This window comes from Sus scrofa, chromosome 9 (genome assembly GCF_000003025.6).
Source record: "Sus scrofa isolate TJ Tabasco breed Duroc chromosome 9, Sscrofa11.1, whole genome shotgun sequence".
In the NCBI taxonomy this organism is placed as follows: domain Eukaryota; kingdom Metazoa; phylum Chordata; class Mammalia; order Artiodactyla; family Suidae; genus Sus; species Sus scrofa.
The window spans coordinates 20478092-20496632 of NC_010451.4; the positions used below are offsets into that span (position 1 = coordinate 20478092).

Here is an 18541-nt window from a genome sequence, read left to right on the forward strand (position 1 = left end):
TACTTATAAAGTATGGGTCTATAGCTCAATTTCTGTGCCTTCAAAAGGAGGCTGTTCTCATAGAGAATGTCATTCCCGCTCATGCTTAGACCTTGACGGCTTCTCGACTCCATCACCTTCATCTGCCAACTCCTCCTCTCCCATGGTGTCGGCTCAGACAACACTGGCAGAGAGAGTGCTTTCCCAAGCACCCACAGCACTGGTGCAGAGGCTCCTCATTGCTCTTACCTCTGAACTGAAACCATCTGCTTACTAGCTGGTCCCCACCTCCACCCCTCTTACAGGTAGGCTCCTTGAGGGCAAAAGAGGTGCTGTTTTGAGGTCCCACTGCCTATCACAGAGTAAGGGCCCAGCAAATGTCTAATGACTACCTTTAATAAATAAACAAATGATTCCTGGGAGAACTGCACCAATTCAGAAGGGGAACAGAAGGCATCTAGTGATCTTTAAAGGTCCCTCGAGGCTCAGATCCTGATTCCAACAGAGCCATGGGTATGACCACAGCAGGGCTGCCCCCGTTATACCTGGCCAGGCCCCTGAGCATCAGACTCCACACCTCAGTCTGAGTGAGGGCACTTGCACACAGGAAGTGGCCCACAGCACAGGGGGTGATGATGTGGCTCCCAAACCAGATGGCCCAGGTTCAAGACCCAGCTCTACCACTATGAGCTGCGTGACCTTGGGCAAGTTAGCCGACCCAGTTAACCTCCTTGCTCCTCAAACGTCTCACTGTGAAATAACCTCGTATGCCAAAGCACTGTGGTATTGCTTTAAATGAGTCGACGTGCAGAAACTGCTTCGAACAATCCCTGGGACACCGCAGGTTCTCCCCCCCAAAAGGCTACTAGCTCTTATCATTATGGCTTGGAGTCCCTCCCTAAGGCATTCTGCCCCTGCAGGAAATTCAGCATAATATGAACCCAGGTTGGAATTCTTAATACCTCCCTCCAGAGCCACAGAAAAGCAAGATGGGGACCATCTACTGGGAATGGTGACCCAGCTCCCTTAAGTCATGAGGGAACTTGGAGTCTCTTTCCCATGGGAAAAGCCACTGGGCAGCTCAACAGCTCAGAACCCATGCCACCTTGTGCAGATGCCGGCGCCCTCCTCTTACTGCTTCTGAAAGAACAAAGCAAAAGAAAACTAAGGAACCAGCAGAGTCTGCCTTCCCCAGAGTCCCGCACTGCAGGGGACTGTGTTTCAGGACCATTAGGCTACAGGCTTCGTGTAGATCACCATCAAACGACAATACTGAATCCAGACAAAATGCTTTCAGAAAAATAATTATTCTCAAGTTGCTCATCATTCAACTCTATTCCCTATGGTCCCTCTAGCTTTCAATATCACTTTTAAAAGCAAAAGCAGCTTTGATTTTTTTCTCTAATTCAAGTTCCTCAAAAGCTGATGATCTTTCCACCCCAGATCCCTCTCCTCAAATGACTGAGTACATTTTACTCTTTACTAAGTCCTTCTGGCAGGAACTGTGTTTGCACCAGGCTGCCAGGCAACCATCTGGATACAGAATGAATGCATGCTTTTAACCGCTGACCCTGGCACCCCCAATCATAGGCTATCTCTCAGATTTTCATTGCAAGATCATAGAGCATCTTCTGTGCTCTGCCTCAGAAAGGCAGTGGGATGCCACCCCAAAGAGTTTCCCAATGTACGTTCTGCACATCAAAGCAAAGGTCTGAAGCTGACTATAACTACATCTTTGCAAACAGAAGTACTGCACACCAGTGACCCCTTTGCAATGGCCATAAGCATCAAAAGCCTTCCCCTCTCTAACCCCCATGCCTACCTCACTACAAGACTGGCACGTGGAAAGAAGAGAGTAGATAATGTAAGAAACCTTTGGTAGAAGTGGCACAAATGCAAAGTAAAATACAGCTACAGCCCCCAGAGCCCAGAAGACCCAAGAGGATCAAGAGAAAATAGAAACAGAGACTGGGAAACGAGCCTGACAAAGTGTCCACAGAGACTCCATACACAGAGCCCAGACTGAGTGCCTCAGACGCCAGTTGGCTCCAGTCTGAGCCAGACAACATGTATTTCTGTATGCATTCTGCCCTCCAGAGCTGCCGCAAACAGATCTAAGACACTGCTGTTTACAACTGTTTTTAGAACAGGTGGCAGGTTCCTATGTTAACATTTTATTACATGAGTCTAAACATATTGCCTCTAGAAGATAACTAGTTATATGCAAGCAACTCCTGAAATAAGACTATTTTAGAGGGACTTCCACAGGATTAATGCCACTCTTGTGTTTCGGATGGGTCAACTTCCAAAAGTTGGTCTGAATGTTATTTACTTGGCTCTGGAAATTCAGACTGCCAACAGAACCTGTAACCTAAAACTGAAAAGACAATGGAACATTAAAGAAAAATACATAAAAAGGAAATAAATCTCCCATAATGCCACTGCCCTAACACGATCGTTTTCACACATTTAGTTTCAACTCTTTAAATAGCATTACATCTTTTTACAGTAATGCTCATGAATATAGATGCCACTTGGTATTTTGCATTTTGAATTACACATTCATAAACATAATTCAACATTTCTGAAATCTTCATAATGTTCACACAGATGCTAATCTAACACATAATATAATTTCTTTGGAGAACAATTCAACTATTTATAAGAACACGTTTATGGGAAAACAGTTTCTGAGCATCAGCTTTGGTTCTAGGAGTAGCAAATCTCCCTGCTTTGCTTCTGCACACCTCCCGCTCTTCCTTGATTTCCTGACCCCTGAGATATGAGGCAGTTCCTCTATAAGATCTTGGTTCATTTGGGCGCTACGGCAGAGTACACAGCCTGAGTGGCTTAAACAACTTCAGGCATTTACTCCTCACAGTTCTGGAGGCTGGAAGTCCAAGGTCAAGGTGTGGCCGATTCACTTTCTGGTGAGGACCACCTTCCTGGCTCGAAAATTTCCTCGCTGTATTTTCACATGGCAGTGGAGGTGGCGGGGTGGGGGGGGGGTGGCAGTCTCTCCTGTCTCTTCTATAATGAGGGCTCTACATTTGGGATCTAATGACCTCCCAAAGGTGCCCCCTCCAAATACCATCACATTGTGAGGCATCAGGGTTTCAACATACAAAGAGGGGAGAGGGTTGCTGAGTCCACAACATGGTTTTCCTTGTCTTCAGCAGGGGTCCTGCAGCACGAGGAAACCAGGGGAGTTCAGAGCAGAGATGCAGGCACCAGGACTCAAAAGTAGAGGGTGGGAGTCCTAGGAAGCTGGAGGCACTGACAGAAGCTGGGGTTTCCTACCTCTGGTCCACTCCTTGGACATCCCCTCTTTGTTTTTTCTCTGGGGCCTCAAGACTATCTCTATCCATCTCCGGTTTCAAGGTTCCACCTACGTCTCCTGAATAAAGACTCTATTTTTTCCCAGCCTTTTTTTTAGTGTTGGTAAAACTGGAAATAACAAAGGGGCGGGGGGACATCTGTGTTGTGTTTCTCCAGTCTTCACAGTAAGGGAGCCTCTGGGCAGACAAAGAACATTCCAGATACAGGTGATCTTGGGCATATAAACTCCACAAAGGGGATGCTGGAGAAGGAGAGGCAGCAGAGTAAAAGAAAGGGGCTTTGGTGAAAGGGTAGGGATGAGAAGAAGGAGCCTCAGCAGATGTCTCTCTGAATGATTCATTCATCCAATAAGGTTACTGGGTACCAAACTAGACCAGACACTGTTCCAAGTACCTTGGATACATCAATGAACAAGTAAGACAACAATGCCTGTCTCAGTGGAACTTATATTATAGCGGGGAAATACAAAACTGGCAAGTAAGAAAATTAAATGGTATGCTAGGAAGTAGCAAAGGCCATGGAGGAAAAGTAGCCCATGTTAAGGGGACCAAGACGGCTGCAAGGACTGTTTACACCTTCATATGGGGAGGTCTGAGGAGGTCTCACTGGAAAAGTAAGACGCCTTGAGGAGGGAGAGAATTTACCATGGGGCTATGTAGGGGCCGTGGGTTCTAGGAAAAGGGAACCGCCAGGGCAAAGACTCCAGGGATGAGCATGCTTGGAGCATCTGTAGAACAGTGTGGAGCCAGCATGGTTTGGCAGCAAGTGAGGCTGAGGAGAAGCAGAGGTGAGGTCAGAGCAGGTCAGGTCACGGGGGGCATGGTAGGAACTTTGTAGGGTTTTGAGCATAAGAGGGATGTGATCAAATTTCATTGTAAAAGGTTCAGACTGGCTGGTGTGTGGAGAATAAAGAAGAAAAACACCAGCTAGGGGCCCACTTCAGTTATCTAGCAGAGAAAGGGCAGCACCTTAGGTCAAGATGGATCTGGAATGAGAACAGAGGCCAGATTCCAGATCTAGTCTGAAGACAGAGCAACGTGGCTATCTGATGGACTAGATATGAGGTCTGAAAGAAAGAGAGTGGTTAAGGATACGTGCAAGGTGTTAGCCTCTCCAGGTATGGTTAGCAGACACAGGGGAGTGAACTGAGAGTAACAAGACTGGAAGTTGGGAGACCAATGAGAAGGTTCTGCCTAACCTAGACACAAGGCAATCAAGGGGTGAACAAGGCTGGTGGCAGAGGGGGTGAAGAGAAAGTGACGGATTCTCAAAGTTGGGATAAAATTGACAGTAAAGGAGTTCCCATCATGGCACAGCAGAAACAAATCTGACTAGGAACCATGAGATTATTCCATCCCTGCCTTGCTCAGTGGGTTCAGGATCTGGCGTTGCAGTGAGCTGTGGTGTAGGTCACACATGCAGTTTGGATCCTGTGTTGCTGTGGCTGTGGTGTAGGCTGGCAACTGTAGCTCTGATTCGACCCCTAGTCTGGGAACTTTCATATGCTGCAGACGCAGCCCTAAAAAGCCAAAAAAAAAAAAATTGACAGTAAAAAAAATTAAAGTTTCTGATAAGCATTCTGTAGCAGTTTCCTCAAGATCCATTCTCTCTTTCCTTAATCAGGTAGAGTTTTTAGCTGAATATAAGGGTGCCCAGCTAACGATTACATTCCCCTGGTTCTCTCGCAGCTAGGTGTGACACATGACAAAGCTATGGCCAACTGGATGTGAATGGAAGTGATACGGGCAACATCCTACTTGTGCATTGCCCTTTCCTTTGGCTTCTGTATGGAATTACTGGCAGAGATGAGAGCAAGCATCTTGGACTACACAATGTAAGATGCATGCTGAAGATGGCACAACAACAAAACCAAGCCATGTACTAATCTGAGGTTGCCTGTCCAGACTTGTTTATGAGAGAAATATGCTTCTATCATGGTGTTTGCTCTGTCACAGTTGCCTAACCTTTAGTCTAAATATTATAAGATTTTTAGCTGTTTCAAGCACAAAGCCCTAACACCAAATGTTAGCAATCCCATGAAGCCTGGACAGTATTCGACAGGGAAGGTTTTAATTCCACCCTGCCTCTGCTTGTTTGTTCTTAAAATATCTGAACAGGATCTTTGCTTCAATGCTCTGAGGCAGTGCACAAGAGGAGCGGGTCTAGAGCAAACCACTGCTTACGGAATTAATGTTTACTTAATAACTCACTGCTTCTTTATCCATCAAGGAGGCCTACCCCAACCTCACATCTGAAGCAGAGGGCTCAGGAAGACATATTATGTTACCTGCCTTTGGGGCAGAAAACGGCATCACCAGCAAATGTCTAATTCTCTGTAGAATCCAGCCATCATCTCCTAACTGATCAATAAGCCAAGTGTGTGATGACTGATTCCCCTCCCATCCACCCAAAGAAGGCAAGATCAAGGCCGAAGCTGGCACAGAACAAAAACACACTTTAGTTAAAGGCAAATCCTGGCTGTGTAGGAGTCTAATAAATCACCACTGCATATAGACGGGATTGAGCTAAAACCTGCGGGGCCTCAGATGTGGAGCCAACACTGCAGCGCTGGCCCCCAGGCCTCTACACGGTTACTGATCTAAATGCTCCTAGTCCACCTGGGAAGGCAGCCACCTCCGTGCCTAGCAGTTTCTGAGGGCCCTGCTGTGTGAAACGCACTGGTCCACAATCACAGTGATTGGACTACACACCTTTCATTCATCAAGCTCAAGAGATCAAAAACCTGCAGAGAAGCAGGTGAAGGGTCAGTGGATGTTTACGGCAAAAGTCCTAGCTGGTATGTAGGTCAAAGGAGGAGGCTGACGCACTCTGGGAAATAACACACCCCTGCGGTGAAACACCCTGAGGTCTGGGAAGATTAGCATCAGGAGGTGTATCTCCTCCCAACGGGCTATTTGAAGACATTTCTCTAGGCAACGAGAGCATGAGGCTCACAGCAAAGTAGTGACATTAAGATTCCTAAAGCTGGGAGGAAAAGGGGTGAGGACTCGACTGAGCTCATTCCAAGAGCAAATATTTCTTGAGAATCTCAAACCAGATGTAGAGAATATCAAGTGACAAGACAGTCTCTATCCTCAAGGTGCTTGGGGTCTAGTGAGAAGCAAAGCCAACCAGCCAAGGCGGTCAGGTGCTCTGCACCAAAAGGCAAGTGATCAGACACATGGGAGGGGGCTCGAGCCTGGGTGGGGAGTGGGGATAGAACAGCCCTTCCCAAAAGGGGCCAGAGGTAAGCTGAGGCCAGCAACGTTTTGGTGGCTCACCTACTGCATGAATAGGCTGGGCATATGATTCCTCCTATGAAGACACCCTATAAAAGGGCTTGGTAACGGCCTGTTTAATGTAAGTAAAATGTGGCTGATATAACATGTAATCAAAGGTTTACTCTGTTGCCACAATCCACATGGATAGCAGACAAGGTCATTGGGTAAATTTTACAAGAAAGGCACCATAAGAACGTATATAGATGTATGTACGACCGGGTCACCTTGCTGTACAGTAGGAAATTGACAGAACACTGTAAACCAGCTATAATGGAAAAAATAAAAATTATTTAAAATAGAAAAATTTTGAAAAGAAAGGCACATTAATAAAAAGAAAAAAAAGAAATTGACATATGAGTGAATCTCCAATGATCAGAAAAATCTAGACTCTTGTAGAGAACTCAGAATTATCTAGTTCCAATTCTGTCATCAGTATGAACATGTCAAAATCAGCCAAAGCAGATGTGAATGAGAATGTCATCGAGATTCAGTGGACGGAAATCAGAAGGTGGGCATCTTCTGCCCACCTCTGCAACCAATGACAATTGGTGGCATCACTTGCCTTTCTCAGCCTCTCTCTTCATCTGAAAATGAGATGCTGGATGAGAAACAATGGTTTTCAAAAACATTTTTACATTGCAGTGGCTGGGGTATAGGCCAGCAGCCGAAGCTCCAATTGGACCCCTCACCTGGGAACTTCCATATGCTGCAGGTACAGCCCAAAAAGACAAAAACAAAATTTAAATGACAATCCACAGTGAAATCAGCATTTCACATGGTAACTTAGTACAGTACTTATCTTTATTAAGTTTAATGCCTTTACTATTTTTAATTGTATTTCTAACCCATTTCTTTAAAATAAAAATGTTAGTTAGACCCCCCAAATTTCATGTCCCATAATTCGTGACCTGCAATCTAAACAATTCCAGAGTAGATCGTACCTAAGGGACCTTCCAACCCTGATTCTGGAATTTATCAACGTGATCGTCTAACATTTATAGTTTCAAAATGATGTCACAGGGATCCGAGCAGTGATGCGACGTGGGAAGAAGGGCTCATGAGATGCACCACCCATCACAGGGCGAGATTATGGCAGAGCTGGAACCAGACCCTGACAAGCGCAATAGCAGTGATGCTCGCCTGTTCAGTCGCTCTTCTATCCCTGACTACCCTCTGCCCTCAAACTTCAACTAAATGCCCCTCCTGACCTGTCAAAAGCAGGAGGTAGACCAGGTGAACATGTTCAAAAAATGTGGCATTACTTTGCACAGTCATGCCCTTAGCAGATCTTTCAGGAACTACCCAGTGCCAGCCACACATGCGAGAAACTCAGTCCCAGCCTGGGAGGACCTCAGAGTCAAGCAGGAAAAAACCAACCCACAGACCCGCCCACTAGGCGCAGCTCCCTTCAAAGCTGCCCCTCTCTTGTTTTCTCAGTGACAACCTCAGTGGTTCTGTCTAACTCAGCAAGTCTCCCCATCTGGCTGATGGAAAGTGCCAAGCTTCAGGCCTTCCCTGGGGACTCTCTGAGCACCTGAGGTCAGCAGGAGGGTGGCACTCCAGTGGGAAGTGAGGGGCAGCCCCCAGGCAGGGCTGTTCCCTCCACTGTTTCCCCTCCCTCCTCAAGGGTGAATGGGGGAGGCCAACTCAGCATCACCCCAGATATCCCCTCTCCCTGACAAGCATCAGCTGACCTCAGGGATATACAAAAAAATCTTTAACGTCATGACAAGGTCAGGTCCCCTAGATTTATGGGCAGTGTCCGTTTGTACTATTTAGGAGGAGAAATTTTCCATCAAGGACAAGGGACAAGGGCTTTTAGGGAACCATAAACCTAGGGTAGAAAAGACAAAGCTTTCAAGGCCCTCTTTTACTTTTTAACTACTCATAGAGCATTAAGTGCCAATACTTCTAAAGCAATTAGAACAATCAGAGTCTGTGGTGGGGCTTCATTATTTTGCTTTCCAGCGTCCATTCCTCCTGCCTCCGATAACAAATACAGATTTACTTGGGGAAGGGGGATGAACCACATCCCCTTTATTCTAAACCAGGTGGAATGGGTGCCCCTAACCTAAACACTATCTTTCAATCCAGGGGGGAGCCCTGATGGCTTAAGTGATGGTGGTCGGTTTGGAGAATGGATGGAAAGGAATCCAATCAGAGTCCATGAGACAGAAAGAATATTTTTCTGAGACCTCAGAGAAAGTGTCCCTTTTCTTCCACAAGGGTTATCAGAAGAACGTGTCCTTCTATCCCTGGATGGTGTGGGGTGAGAAAAAGTGAAGGGGACTGTGGCAGCATGGAGGTGAAAGACTCTCCTGGATGGAGCATGAGGATGAAGCTGAGTAGAGAGCCAGAGAGAATGTGCATCCTGAGAGATGCCACCCAGACTGCTGAGTCAAACTCACCTGCAACCCCTCCTTCCTCTAAATAGTGAGTTGAAGAAGGCTTTTATTGGCTAAGCCAGTTTGAGTTCATTTTGCTAACACTTTTACCAAAGCAAATTTAAATTCATAAAACACCCCACCCATTCCAAAGTTGTAATATACATAGGATTTAGGGTTCCTTTTTTGGGAGGAAGCAGGGGGCACTGTGTGATAGGTGGAGGTTGAGAGAAAAAAATTCCTTTCTCAGCCTCTTCTATTAATTCTGCAGGAAACAGTCACATACTGAACATTGACATAATTGTCCCTATTTCTCAAAAACACCTTTTCCACAAGAACTTCCGCCCTTGACTTTCACAATCCTAATTCAAAGAAATTATTACAGTTCTTATTTTGTAGTAATTATTTATTTACCAAGCACTTTATATAGTTTAAAATATGATTTCAAATTCAGTAATTCATTTGACTGTCATAATAACTGAATGTGGTAGGAATGGTGGGTTTGTCTAACATCCACCTTAAGCAACAGAAAGTGGCACTCAGAGAAATTGAGATGCCCAAGCTAACTTGAGGAGGTGCCCGGAGACAGGCGTCAAGTCTCTGGCTTCCTGGGTTTTTAACACCCGTGATACTAAACTTGACTCTCAGGAACAAACGTGTGTGCTCTTAGGCACTGCTAACAAGCAGTGAGCTGAACTTGACCCAAGCACCAGAGATCCAGCCCCAGATTTCAGCGGCAGAGCCAAAACTAGCTGGTGACCTTGGGCAAGTTCCCTTTGTCTTGTTTTCTCATTTGTAAAAGGAGAGGTTTGAATTAGCATATCTGATGCCCCTTCAAGGTCTAAACGTTCTTATAATTCTAGACTTTTTGGTCTCTGCTCAAATCAACCTTTTTCTCAGAATAATTACAATTTTAGCTGACATGTGCTCCCACGGGGTGTCAGATACTGTGCTAAGGACTCTGCCTCCATTTTCTCTTGAAAGCTCACAATGCTGCTGAGACAACTGCTTCCGCTTTTACGGAGGGGGAACTTGGCCTGACAGTGATTAAATGAACTGCCCAAGAGCAACAGAATCACTAAGCATCAAGGGGAGATCCGACCCCACGTCGGACTGGTCATGAGGACCTTAACCCCGTCTGTATGTTTGAAGAAATTGGGCTCCCTGCGTTACTGATCACCTCTTTCCAGGGAGAAGAGGAGTGGTTAAAAAATAAAGGAAGAAATACAAGCCAAACCGAGTTACTGCAAGCTTCCCCCGGCAAAAATGGAAAGCCACTGGAAGGGCGGCTGGGAGGATCCTTCCCGGGCCCAGGGGGCGGGGCGCCCTCCGGCCGGCGCTGGATAGCGGCTTGGGCCATCCCACCCTCCGGGACCGTTACCTTGTTGAGATGCGGATTCCTGGTGACATCGTATCCGCGCTTCTTCAGGGGCACAGGACGCGGCAGGCCCGTCTTGGAGTGGCAGCCTCGGGCGGGCGCGGGGGGTGCCCAGCGCCGGACGGCGCCGCAGGCCTGGCGGGGCAGGAGAGCCACCCGCGCGCCGCTGCCCAGCGACGCACCCATGGTCCTTGCGCAGACCTGCCACGGGGAGAAACCAAGGTCAGGGGCGCCGCCCGGCCAGCCGGGACCTACGCGCGTCGAGGGGCACAGAGTCTCAGCCAGGGATGCGTCCGCAGGGTTCAAGCCGCGCAGCCCCTGCCCCTCCCCCGCGGCCACCTGCGCGACTCCCTCCCGGCGCTTGCGGCGCGCAGGCCTCGCCAAGCCCCGGGCAAAGCGAAAGCAAGCTCAGGAAGTAGATCCCGTGCGGGCAATAGCCCGCGCCACCTCTGCCCCAGTCCCCGAGAGAAAAAGCGGCGACTGCGCGGCAAGGATTCCCCGCACCTCCAATCCCGATCGGTGGCGGTGGCGCGCCTGGGTCTCTGGCTTCCCCAGCCCACCTGTGCTGCGCCCGGAGCTGAGTCTACGCGACCCGGCTGCGGGGCAGGCGGGGCGAGGCGCTGCGGGGCCGTTTCCCTCCTGCCAATGAATGTACCGCGCCCGAGGCCGCGAGAGCGCGAGGCTGGTGCTTTATGGAAAGAGAGGTCCGGAAACCTTTGTTCGCAATGCGGGGTTTCCCTCAGGGTGCGCGTGGAGAGCCTCACAGCTAGGTGCAGTGCCTCCGCGGTGCCAAAATGAACCTCAGGATGCCACCCCTCCAACTCCCAACCTCTCCACTTGACAAGCCAAATGCACAGAGGGGGCTTGGCATTTAGGGGTCAATAACCCCTTTTACAATCCCACCCTTTGGAGAAGGCCCTGGCTTCTGGGTAAGGAGTAGAAACCGTCAGGCACCCAGGGCTTAGTGTTGTGTTGTGTTGTCAGGTTCAATAGCCATTAGCCACTCGCGTCTCTATATATTTACCCAAGTCCATTTAAATGGAATAAAATTTAAACTCCACGTCCTCAGTTAAACCAGCAACAAAGCAGGTACTCGAGATCCACCTGAGCTTTGGGTTAGGCCAGCACAGGTGTGGAACATTTCTATCCTTACTGAAAGTTCTATGGGACATCAATGATATAGGGTCCACAGTCCTGGGGACCCCAGGAGCATGACATGGGTTGTTGGGACCAGGCAAGAACCTTGGAGTCCATCTAATCCTGAACCTAATTTTACACTTTTTCCACACAGTAGCCAGGAAATTCCTATTAAAGCAAACATTTAATTGCATGTGGAATAAAATCCAAATTCTTTTTGGGGTCTGCTAGTTATCCCATAGCCTGGTCCCTGCCAACTTCTTCAGGCTCATCCCACTCCAGTCTCCCTCTCACTGATCTCTAGCCACGCTTGCCCCTTTCTGTGTTTCCACCCCAACCACAACTCTCTCAGCTCAGGGCCTTTGCACTTGCTATTGCCTCTGTTTGGCACACTCCGCCCATGCTCTCAGATCTCCACTAAGTTGTCAGCTTGAAGGTTTTTCCTCCACCCAGTCCAATGTCAGCCTCCACTAGGGATTATGTGGTGAAGGACTTTTCTGTTTGCAAAACTCAACACAACCAGTAATCGGCTCATTTTCTAATCATTGTTGACTGTCTCCCCCTAAAATGTAAGCATCATGAGGAAAGTCTCTTTGCTTGTAAACCCCTGTATCCTCACTCTCTAGCTTAATGACTGGTACATAGTTGCACAATAAATAGATGTTGGGTGAATGAAGGAAATGACAGCCACTTTCATAAGGACTATGAACCCTCAGACTGACTGCCAGACAGATGGCAGGGTCCTCTACTGACTTCCCTGCTCACCTCCCACGCAAGCAGCCTTCAGCGTGTGCGCAAAGTACACAGCAGACATTGTGCTGCTGGGAACTGCCTCTGCCTGGATCAGGATTCCGATCCTTTGACACAATCATCGCCTCCTTCTTTCTCTCCCCTTACCAGTCCCATCTCCAATTTGCAGCCCAATTATCTACCTAAAAGCACATTCCAAAACAGAATTGAAATTACCTGGTGGGGGAATGCAGGGGGCGGGGGCAGCACAGATTTCCAGGCCCCAGCCACAGAGAATCCATTTCAGTAGGGTTCAAATGCCTAAAGTCTGGTTTACTCTTGGTCATTTACATAAACACATAAATGATCTTTTTTTTTTTTTTCCTAAACCAGTTTGAGTCAGAATTTTGATTGCTTGCAACTGGAGGTATTAACTGATATTTTCCTCTCAACACCATTTTTATATTTGTTAATCTTCCCACCAGTGGACACATCTTGAGGTTAGAGTATGTGTGTGTGTGTGTGTGTGTGTGTGTGTTGTGTGTGTGTGCACACGTCCGTCTTTGGTACCTGGCACATAACAAATAGTCAAAAACTGTGGGTCTGCCTTTCCTCGATTCAATGATCTTTCTCACCTGGAGGACATTTAATAGGTAACTTCAGTCATCTGAAACTCAACTAGAAACCAGGATGTAAACAAAGCTTCCCCAAAAAGTCAATATAATTTTTATACCATCTATTCACCAAAGCACACACAGCTTGCATCTAAGATTCTCTCATGTGGCTCCACCTGTGGCCTATGTTGTCTTAACCCAGACACAAGTCTAGCAATATTGTTCTTCTTTCCTGTGTGTTTGATCCTTGGCCAAATTAAGGAAAGGTGCTAAAGGCAGGTTCACCAGGTGTAGCAGCAGAAGGCAGTGGAGAGAGGAGGTGGCTGCTCTGTTCTCCAGAGCCCATCAGGGATCCGAGTTGGATTCTTTCAGTGTTGTCTCCTCTCCACTGAAGCATGAATGACTACATCAGCACCCCAGCTGGTGGCAAGGGAGACGAGGAAGTGGAGGGCACTCCTTTAGGGAAATGATATAGAAGTGGCACGCGTTACTTCTCCTCACATTCTGCTGCTGAAACCTCAGTCACATCAGCTACTTGCAAGCCAGGAAGTAGTGTCTCTGGCAGGAAAGGCGTGTGTGCTCTCCGCTAAGGCTCAGTGCGGAAGTCTACCACTAAAAGGAGGAAGCAGAAAATAGGTCCTGGGGACCAGTAACTACCAATCTGGACATAACAGGCATTTTATTTAATGTGCTTGGCATGGAGTGGATGCTCAGAAACTGGTACCGATTATTATTGGCGTGGATGGTTTCCATCTCTGGTTTCCAGGCAACTTCCTTACATTTGTTTACTTATGTATATTTATTTATGGCCGTGCCTGTGACATATGGAAGTTCCCAGGCCAGAGATCAAACCCGTGCCATAGCAGTAATGAGAGCCACAGCAGGTGGACCATGCTGGATCCTTAACCTGCTGAGCCACAGGGCAACTCAGCTTCCTTTTAGAGCTGAACATGGGATTACAGAGGCCAGGTTCAGAGCCGTGGAAACATCTCAGAACTTCTTCAGTTCCATATTACTCTGACTTCCTTAGCAAGCCAGCCCTGTGGTCTGGTCCAGCACTAGACAGAACTAAGGAGTCTCTGTGATTTGTCTCAGTCTCTCTGCCTTCACATCCCATTTACTGACTTCTGCCATGGCTGTAATGCTGCTTCCAGGAGTGGCAGGGAAGGAACCCAATTTCCATCCTCCCTGGCCAGAGTTCCCACAGTCCCAGGGCCCTGAGCACCTTTGCCCCTTCATTCTGATCACAGAGATTTGCATATGTACCTGCTGCCCTGCTAGATGGAATTCCTTGAGGACTGGAACCACCATTTACAACTCTTTGCCTCCCCAGTACCTGGCACCAAGAAGGCATTCAGTGTGTTGAATTAAAACTGATGCGAATCAGGAGTTCCCGTCGTGGCACAGTGGTTAACAAATCTGAATAGGAACCATGAGGTTGCAGGTTCCATCCCTGGCCTTGCTCCGTGGGTTAAGGATCCGGCGTTGCCATGAGCTGTGGTGTAGGTCGCTGATGGGGCTCAGATCCCTTGTTGCTGTGGTTCTGATGTAGCACCAAAAGGACAGCGGTAGCCTGATTTTAATGGTCATCGTCATTGTCCTCATTACTCCCAGGCTTGCATCCTACACTGTCACCTAGCACAGTATTGGGTGCCATAAATGCCCACAGAACTGAATTTGATTCACCTGAGTAGGGAAGGACAAAGTGGCATAAGAGAGACCATGGAGCCTCGAGGTCCCATCTCTCTGACCCCCTCCTCTGGAGCTGTTTCCAGGGTAACTGAGTCTCCGTCTCTTCTGATCCCTTCCTCCACCTCCCTGCCACCCTCCCCCCGGCCCATTACGCAGGAATAAACTGTTCTATGACATTCTGAAAATATCACAAGGAGAAATGACAGCATGATCTTGTTGGGTAGCAGAAGAAAACATGTTTCTTATTTGTCTATTGCATCGCAGTCTCTTTCTCTCTTCCTCTGTTGCATTGCCATAATTGGTGGATACCTAATTTTCACAAGAAAACATCTGTGAAGTAACCACATTTCTAATCTAGGCGGTCGCCCGACCCTGTTATCTCTGCACACTCTTATCACAAAAACACGTTGAAGTCTTTATTTACAAACTCACTCAGCTTTCTACTCAAGCAGTTGTACCACACATAATTGCCTCCAGAGAGAAGAATAAACATGCTGCCTTTCTTTTTCATCAGACTCCCTGCCTGATTCTCATTTAGTTCTGCCCTAATCCTGACCAGGCTCGCTTCCCTTCCTGGCCTGACCCATGGGGCAGCCTTTATTTTCATGGTTGGTTTAGGCACAGACAATGTATAATCCATGTCATACATGCCCCCACTTCCGTCCTGCAACAGGAATGCCAAGAGGAAGACCTTCTTGTTCAGACTGATTGGGGAGAGACCGAATCACCAGCCCTTCTCGTGTTTTCTCTAGGCCTCTGGGTTTCCCAGAGGTTGTTTCCAAAAATCTACTTCCTGCCCCTCTTGAAACACTATTCAATCCCTCAGTCCTCCAGCCTGCTCCCAGCCCCTCGGCCTCCTCTCTCCTGGCACAAAAGTTAGACAAAAAGGCAACTGTTTGAAAAAGGCAAGACACGGAAACGAATTCATGGCAGCAGCTGCTGGGCTAAGCAGCTGATAAGAGGGAACAAATCTGTGCCCTGGGTGTTTGTTCGGAGGGAGGTCAGGGCAGCGGCTCGGCGGGCTGAGGGGCGGGCCCTTGGACATTGTGTGATTCGCCCATCTGGCCCATTCAGCATCCCCTGCCCCCGTGACCCCTGCTTTGCCAGCTCAGCTCCTTCCCTCCTCCGGCTCCCAGCTTGTAGAACTGTGATGAGCATGGCCTCCTGCTTCCTCATTGATTTTGCAGCAGTCCCCACACACTTCCGTAACGGGAAAAAAATGGTTTTCTCTGTTGCTAGTCTTATTTCTCAGAGAGACAAAAATCATCAACTTTCTGGGAGAATCCTGAGGCTCTCACTAAAGCTTCGGTTATTTTCGCTTTCCGTGTTTTTCAAGTGTGTTTCCTTTCTGTACGTAATTGGTGAGACTGACAGGCTCTTCTGCGTGAATGGTGATAAGATTCCCTTTAGCTCCTTATCGCTTCAATTGGCTTTTGTCTTCCCTTCTCACAAGATTTAACCACTCCACCCTTCCCCTGAGCTCCTATTCAGACAGAAATCCCCCTGCCGGGTTCATGGAGCCTTCCCCCAAAGGGGTGTAATTTGTTTCCTCTGTGGCTCCGCAGCTTGTGGGGTTTATTATTGCACTAGATGTCATCGGGCACCCACAGAGCAAGCTTTCACCGGGCTGTGAAACCAAATGTGGATTCGGCCCAAAAGATCAGCCTTTCCCCCTCCAGGTCATGCCGATGGTTCCCCGCAGGCCACTCATTATCAAGAATCCCTGTGCCTCCTCGAGCAGGTGAATTTAGTTCTCCTCAGCTTGAACTTGGGGCTTGGTTTCAACTCTAAAAGACTGGCTTACAAAGGGTACAAGTGGGGAATGATTCAGCAGCATCCACATGATATGGGCAGGAGAGACACCTTTTTGCTTTTCAGGCATTAGAATTAGCTACGAGTCCTTTTATGTTTTTGCAGGCTTCACCCTGTTGTTTCAAGGCAGGTTTTGAGATGTGAGCGCATGTTATTTAACACTTTAATTTGCACAGTAAAACAAGGGGGAGAAACCAAGAAAGGACAGTGCTCTCCTTGTGGCTCAGGGGATTAAGAACCCAACACAGTGTCTGGGAGGATGAGGGTTGGATTCCTGGCCTTGCTGAGTGGATTAAGGATCTGGTATTGCTGCAAGCTGCAGCACAGGTTGCAGACGCAGGTCAGATCTGCTGTGGCTGTGGTGTAGGCCAGTAGCTGTAGCTCTGATTCCACTCCTAGCCTGGAAACTTCCATATGCTGCAGGTGTGACCCTAAAAAATAAATAAACAGATGAATAAATAAATAATAAAAAGGAAAGAAAGCAAGGTCACCATTTCAGGTTGTCATCTCAGCTATTTGCCAATATAAATTTCAGGTTCTTTATAGTAGCTAAGAGCTTTCTCTTTGGAGTCAGATACATCTAGGTTTGGATTCCCACTCTGTCACTCATTAGCTGTGTGATCCTGGAGGATTTATTAGATCTCTCTGAACCTCAATTTTCTTATCTATAAAATGAGGGTGATAATAATAGTATTTAACTCATAAAGTGGTTGTGAAGATTAAATACATGGTACACAGTAAATCTGCAAAAAAATAGTAACTTTTTTAACAGTTCCTTTGTATTCCCACAGAACAATTCTGAGTACATCATAACTGATGAATAAACATTGGTTAAATTGCACTTGACTGGATTTTCAAAAGCCCAGCTTTCAAAGGGTCTAATGTGAAATACTACTATATCACCAAGGTAGGTAAGGCCCACAGTAGAGGCTGAATGTTCAGTGAGTTTTAGCTGTATTTTAATTATTGCAGAACACACCACCACCACACACCAGTATACACCTTTTAGATACTATCAAAACAGGAGTTGTGTGACTATCCCCCCCCCCTGGGGGGGGGCCATCTAAGGTTGCAGGTTAAGTTCTCTTGCACCCTGGCCTTTAATTTGCTAGATCTGTCTCCTTCCACCTATCAAATACCAGGACCTCAGCTCACCCCAACTTGGTATATATCTAGGATGGAGGCAGGTTTTATAATCTGAACCACACCCACGGCTCCATTGCTTCCATTCTGCTCACTGGAGCTGTGACCACCTGTTCCAGTTCCTGGCATGGCTGCAGCTCTACTCAGATCCCCACTTGGTAACACTGGCCACTGTAACCACTCTTTTTTTTTTTTTTTTTTCCTTTTTAGGGCCTCGCCTGTGGCATGTGGAATTTCCTGGACTAGGTGTCAAATTGGAGCTGCAGCTGCAAGCCTACACCATAGCCATAGCAGTGCAGGATCTGAGCCACATCTGTGACCTATGCCACAGCTTGCAGCAACGCTGGACCCTTAACCCACTGAGCAAGGCCAGGGAGCAAACCCACATCCTCAGAGAGACAACTCCAGGGTCCTTAGCCATTAAGCTACAATGGGAACGCCATGACTAATGTAACTTCTGAAGCTGCTTTCTCAGCTTGTGCTGCTTGAAACTCTGCTATTTCTACTTGTCTCTGCATTTCTGTGGTTCCCCACTTTTTCTCATCTGCTGGAGACTCTTCTAGAGTCTAGCTCTCTTGGTGGTGGCAGGGGAAGGTAGAGATGAAGGTCTAGGACACCTGTCGACACGGTTCTTTCAGATTTACACCCCCTTGGAAGACTGCAGATCCCAGGCAGAATGGCATGGACCTCAACAGATTAGGTGATTTCATCTCTCCCTGTCAGAGCACACAGATAGTCCTAGGAGGAGATGGGGCAAGGTGAATTCCAGGACAGCCTCATATTTGTATTCTGAACCTCTGCTTCCTTCTATCCAGGTTCCTGATTCCAGCCTATCCTGGAAACTGTCTTTGTTTGGCAGATTTTCTGGAGGAAAGTCATGTTCCCTATCTATATTCAAACTTCTATACTATAGAGTCCCCTGATTCAATACTCATATGTATCAGTCAGTTGGGAATTAGGCTCAAGTTTCTCTTCAAGGGGCTCCAAGGCCACATGCACATCAGCAGTGTGCCCAGACAGCAATTTAAATGTCCCGAGCATCCTGTCACATGT

At 47.5% G+C, this 18541-nt stretch overlaps 1 protein-coding gene across 2 annotated transcripts in view; it reads right to left on the bottom strand.

Annotated features, from left to right (window-relative positions):
- The window catches only part of ME3 (malic enzyme 3), a 318355-nt gene that overhangs the window by 183221 nt on the left and 116593 nt on the right, over positions 1 to 18541 (bottom strand). The window contains 2 exon segments of one of the 2 annotated variants that reach the window (NM_001244258.1): positions 10365 to 10562; positions 10866 to 10924. In NM_001244258.1, the coding sequence (NP_001231187.1) occupies positions 10365 to 10547 (183 nt within the window). In that variant the 5' untranslated portion in view covers positions 10548 to 10562; positions 10866 to 10924. 2 annotated transcript variants of the gene reach the window in all.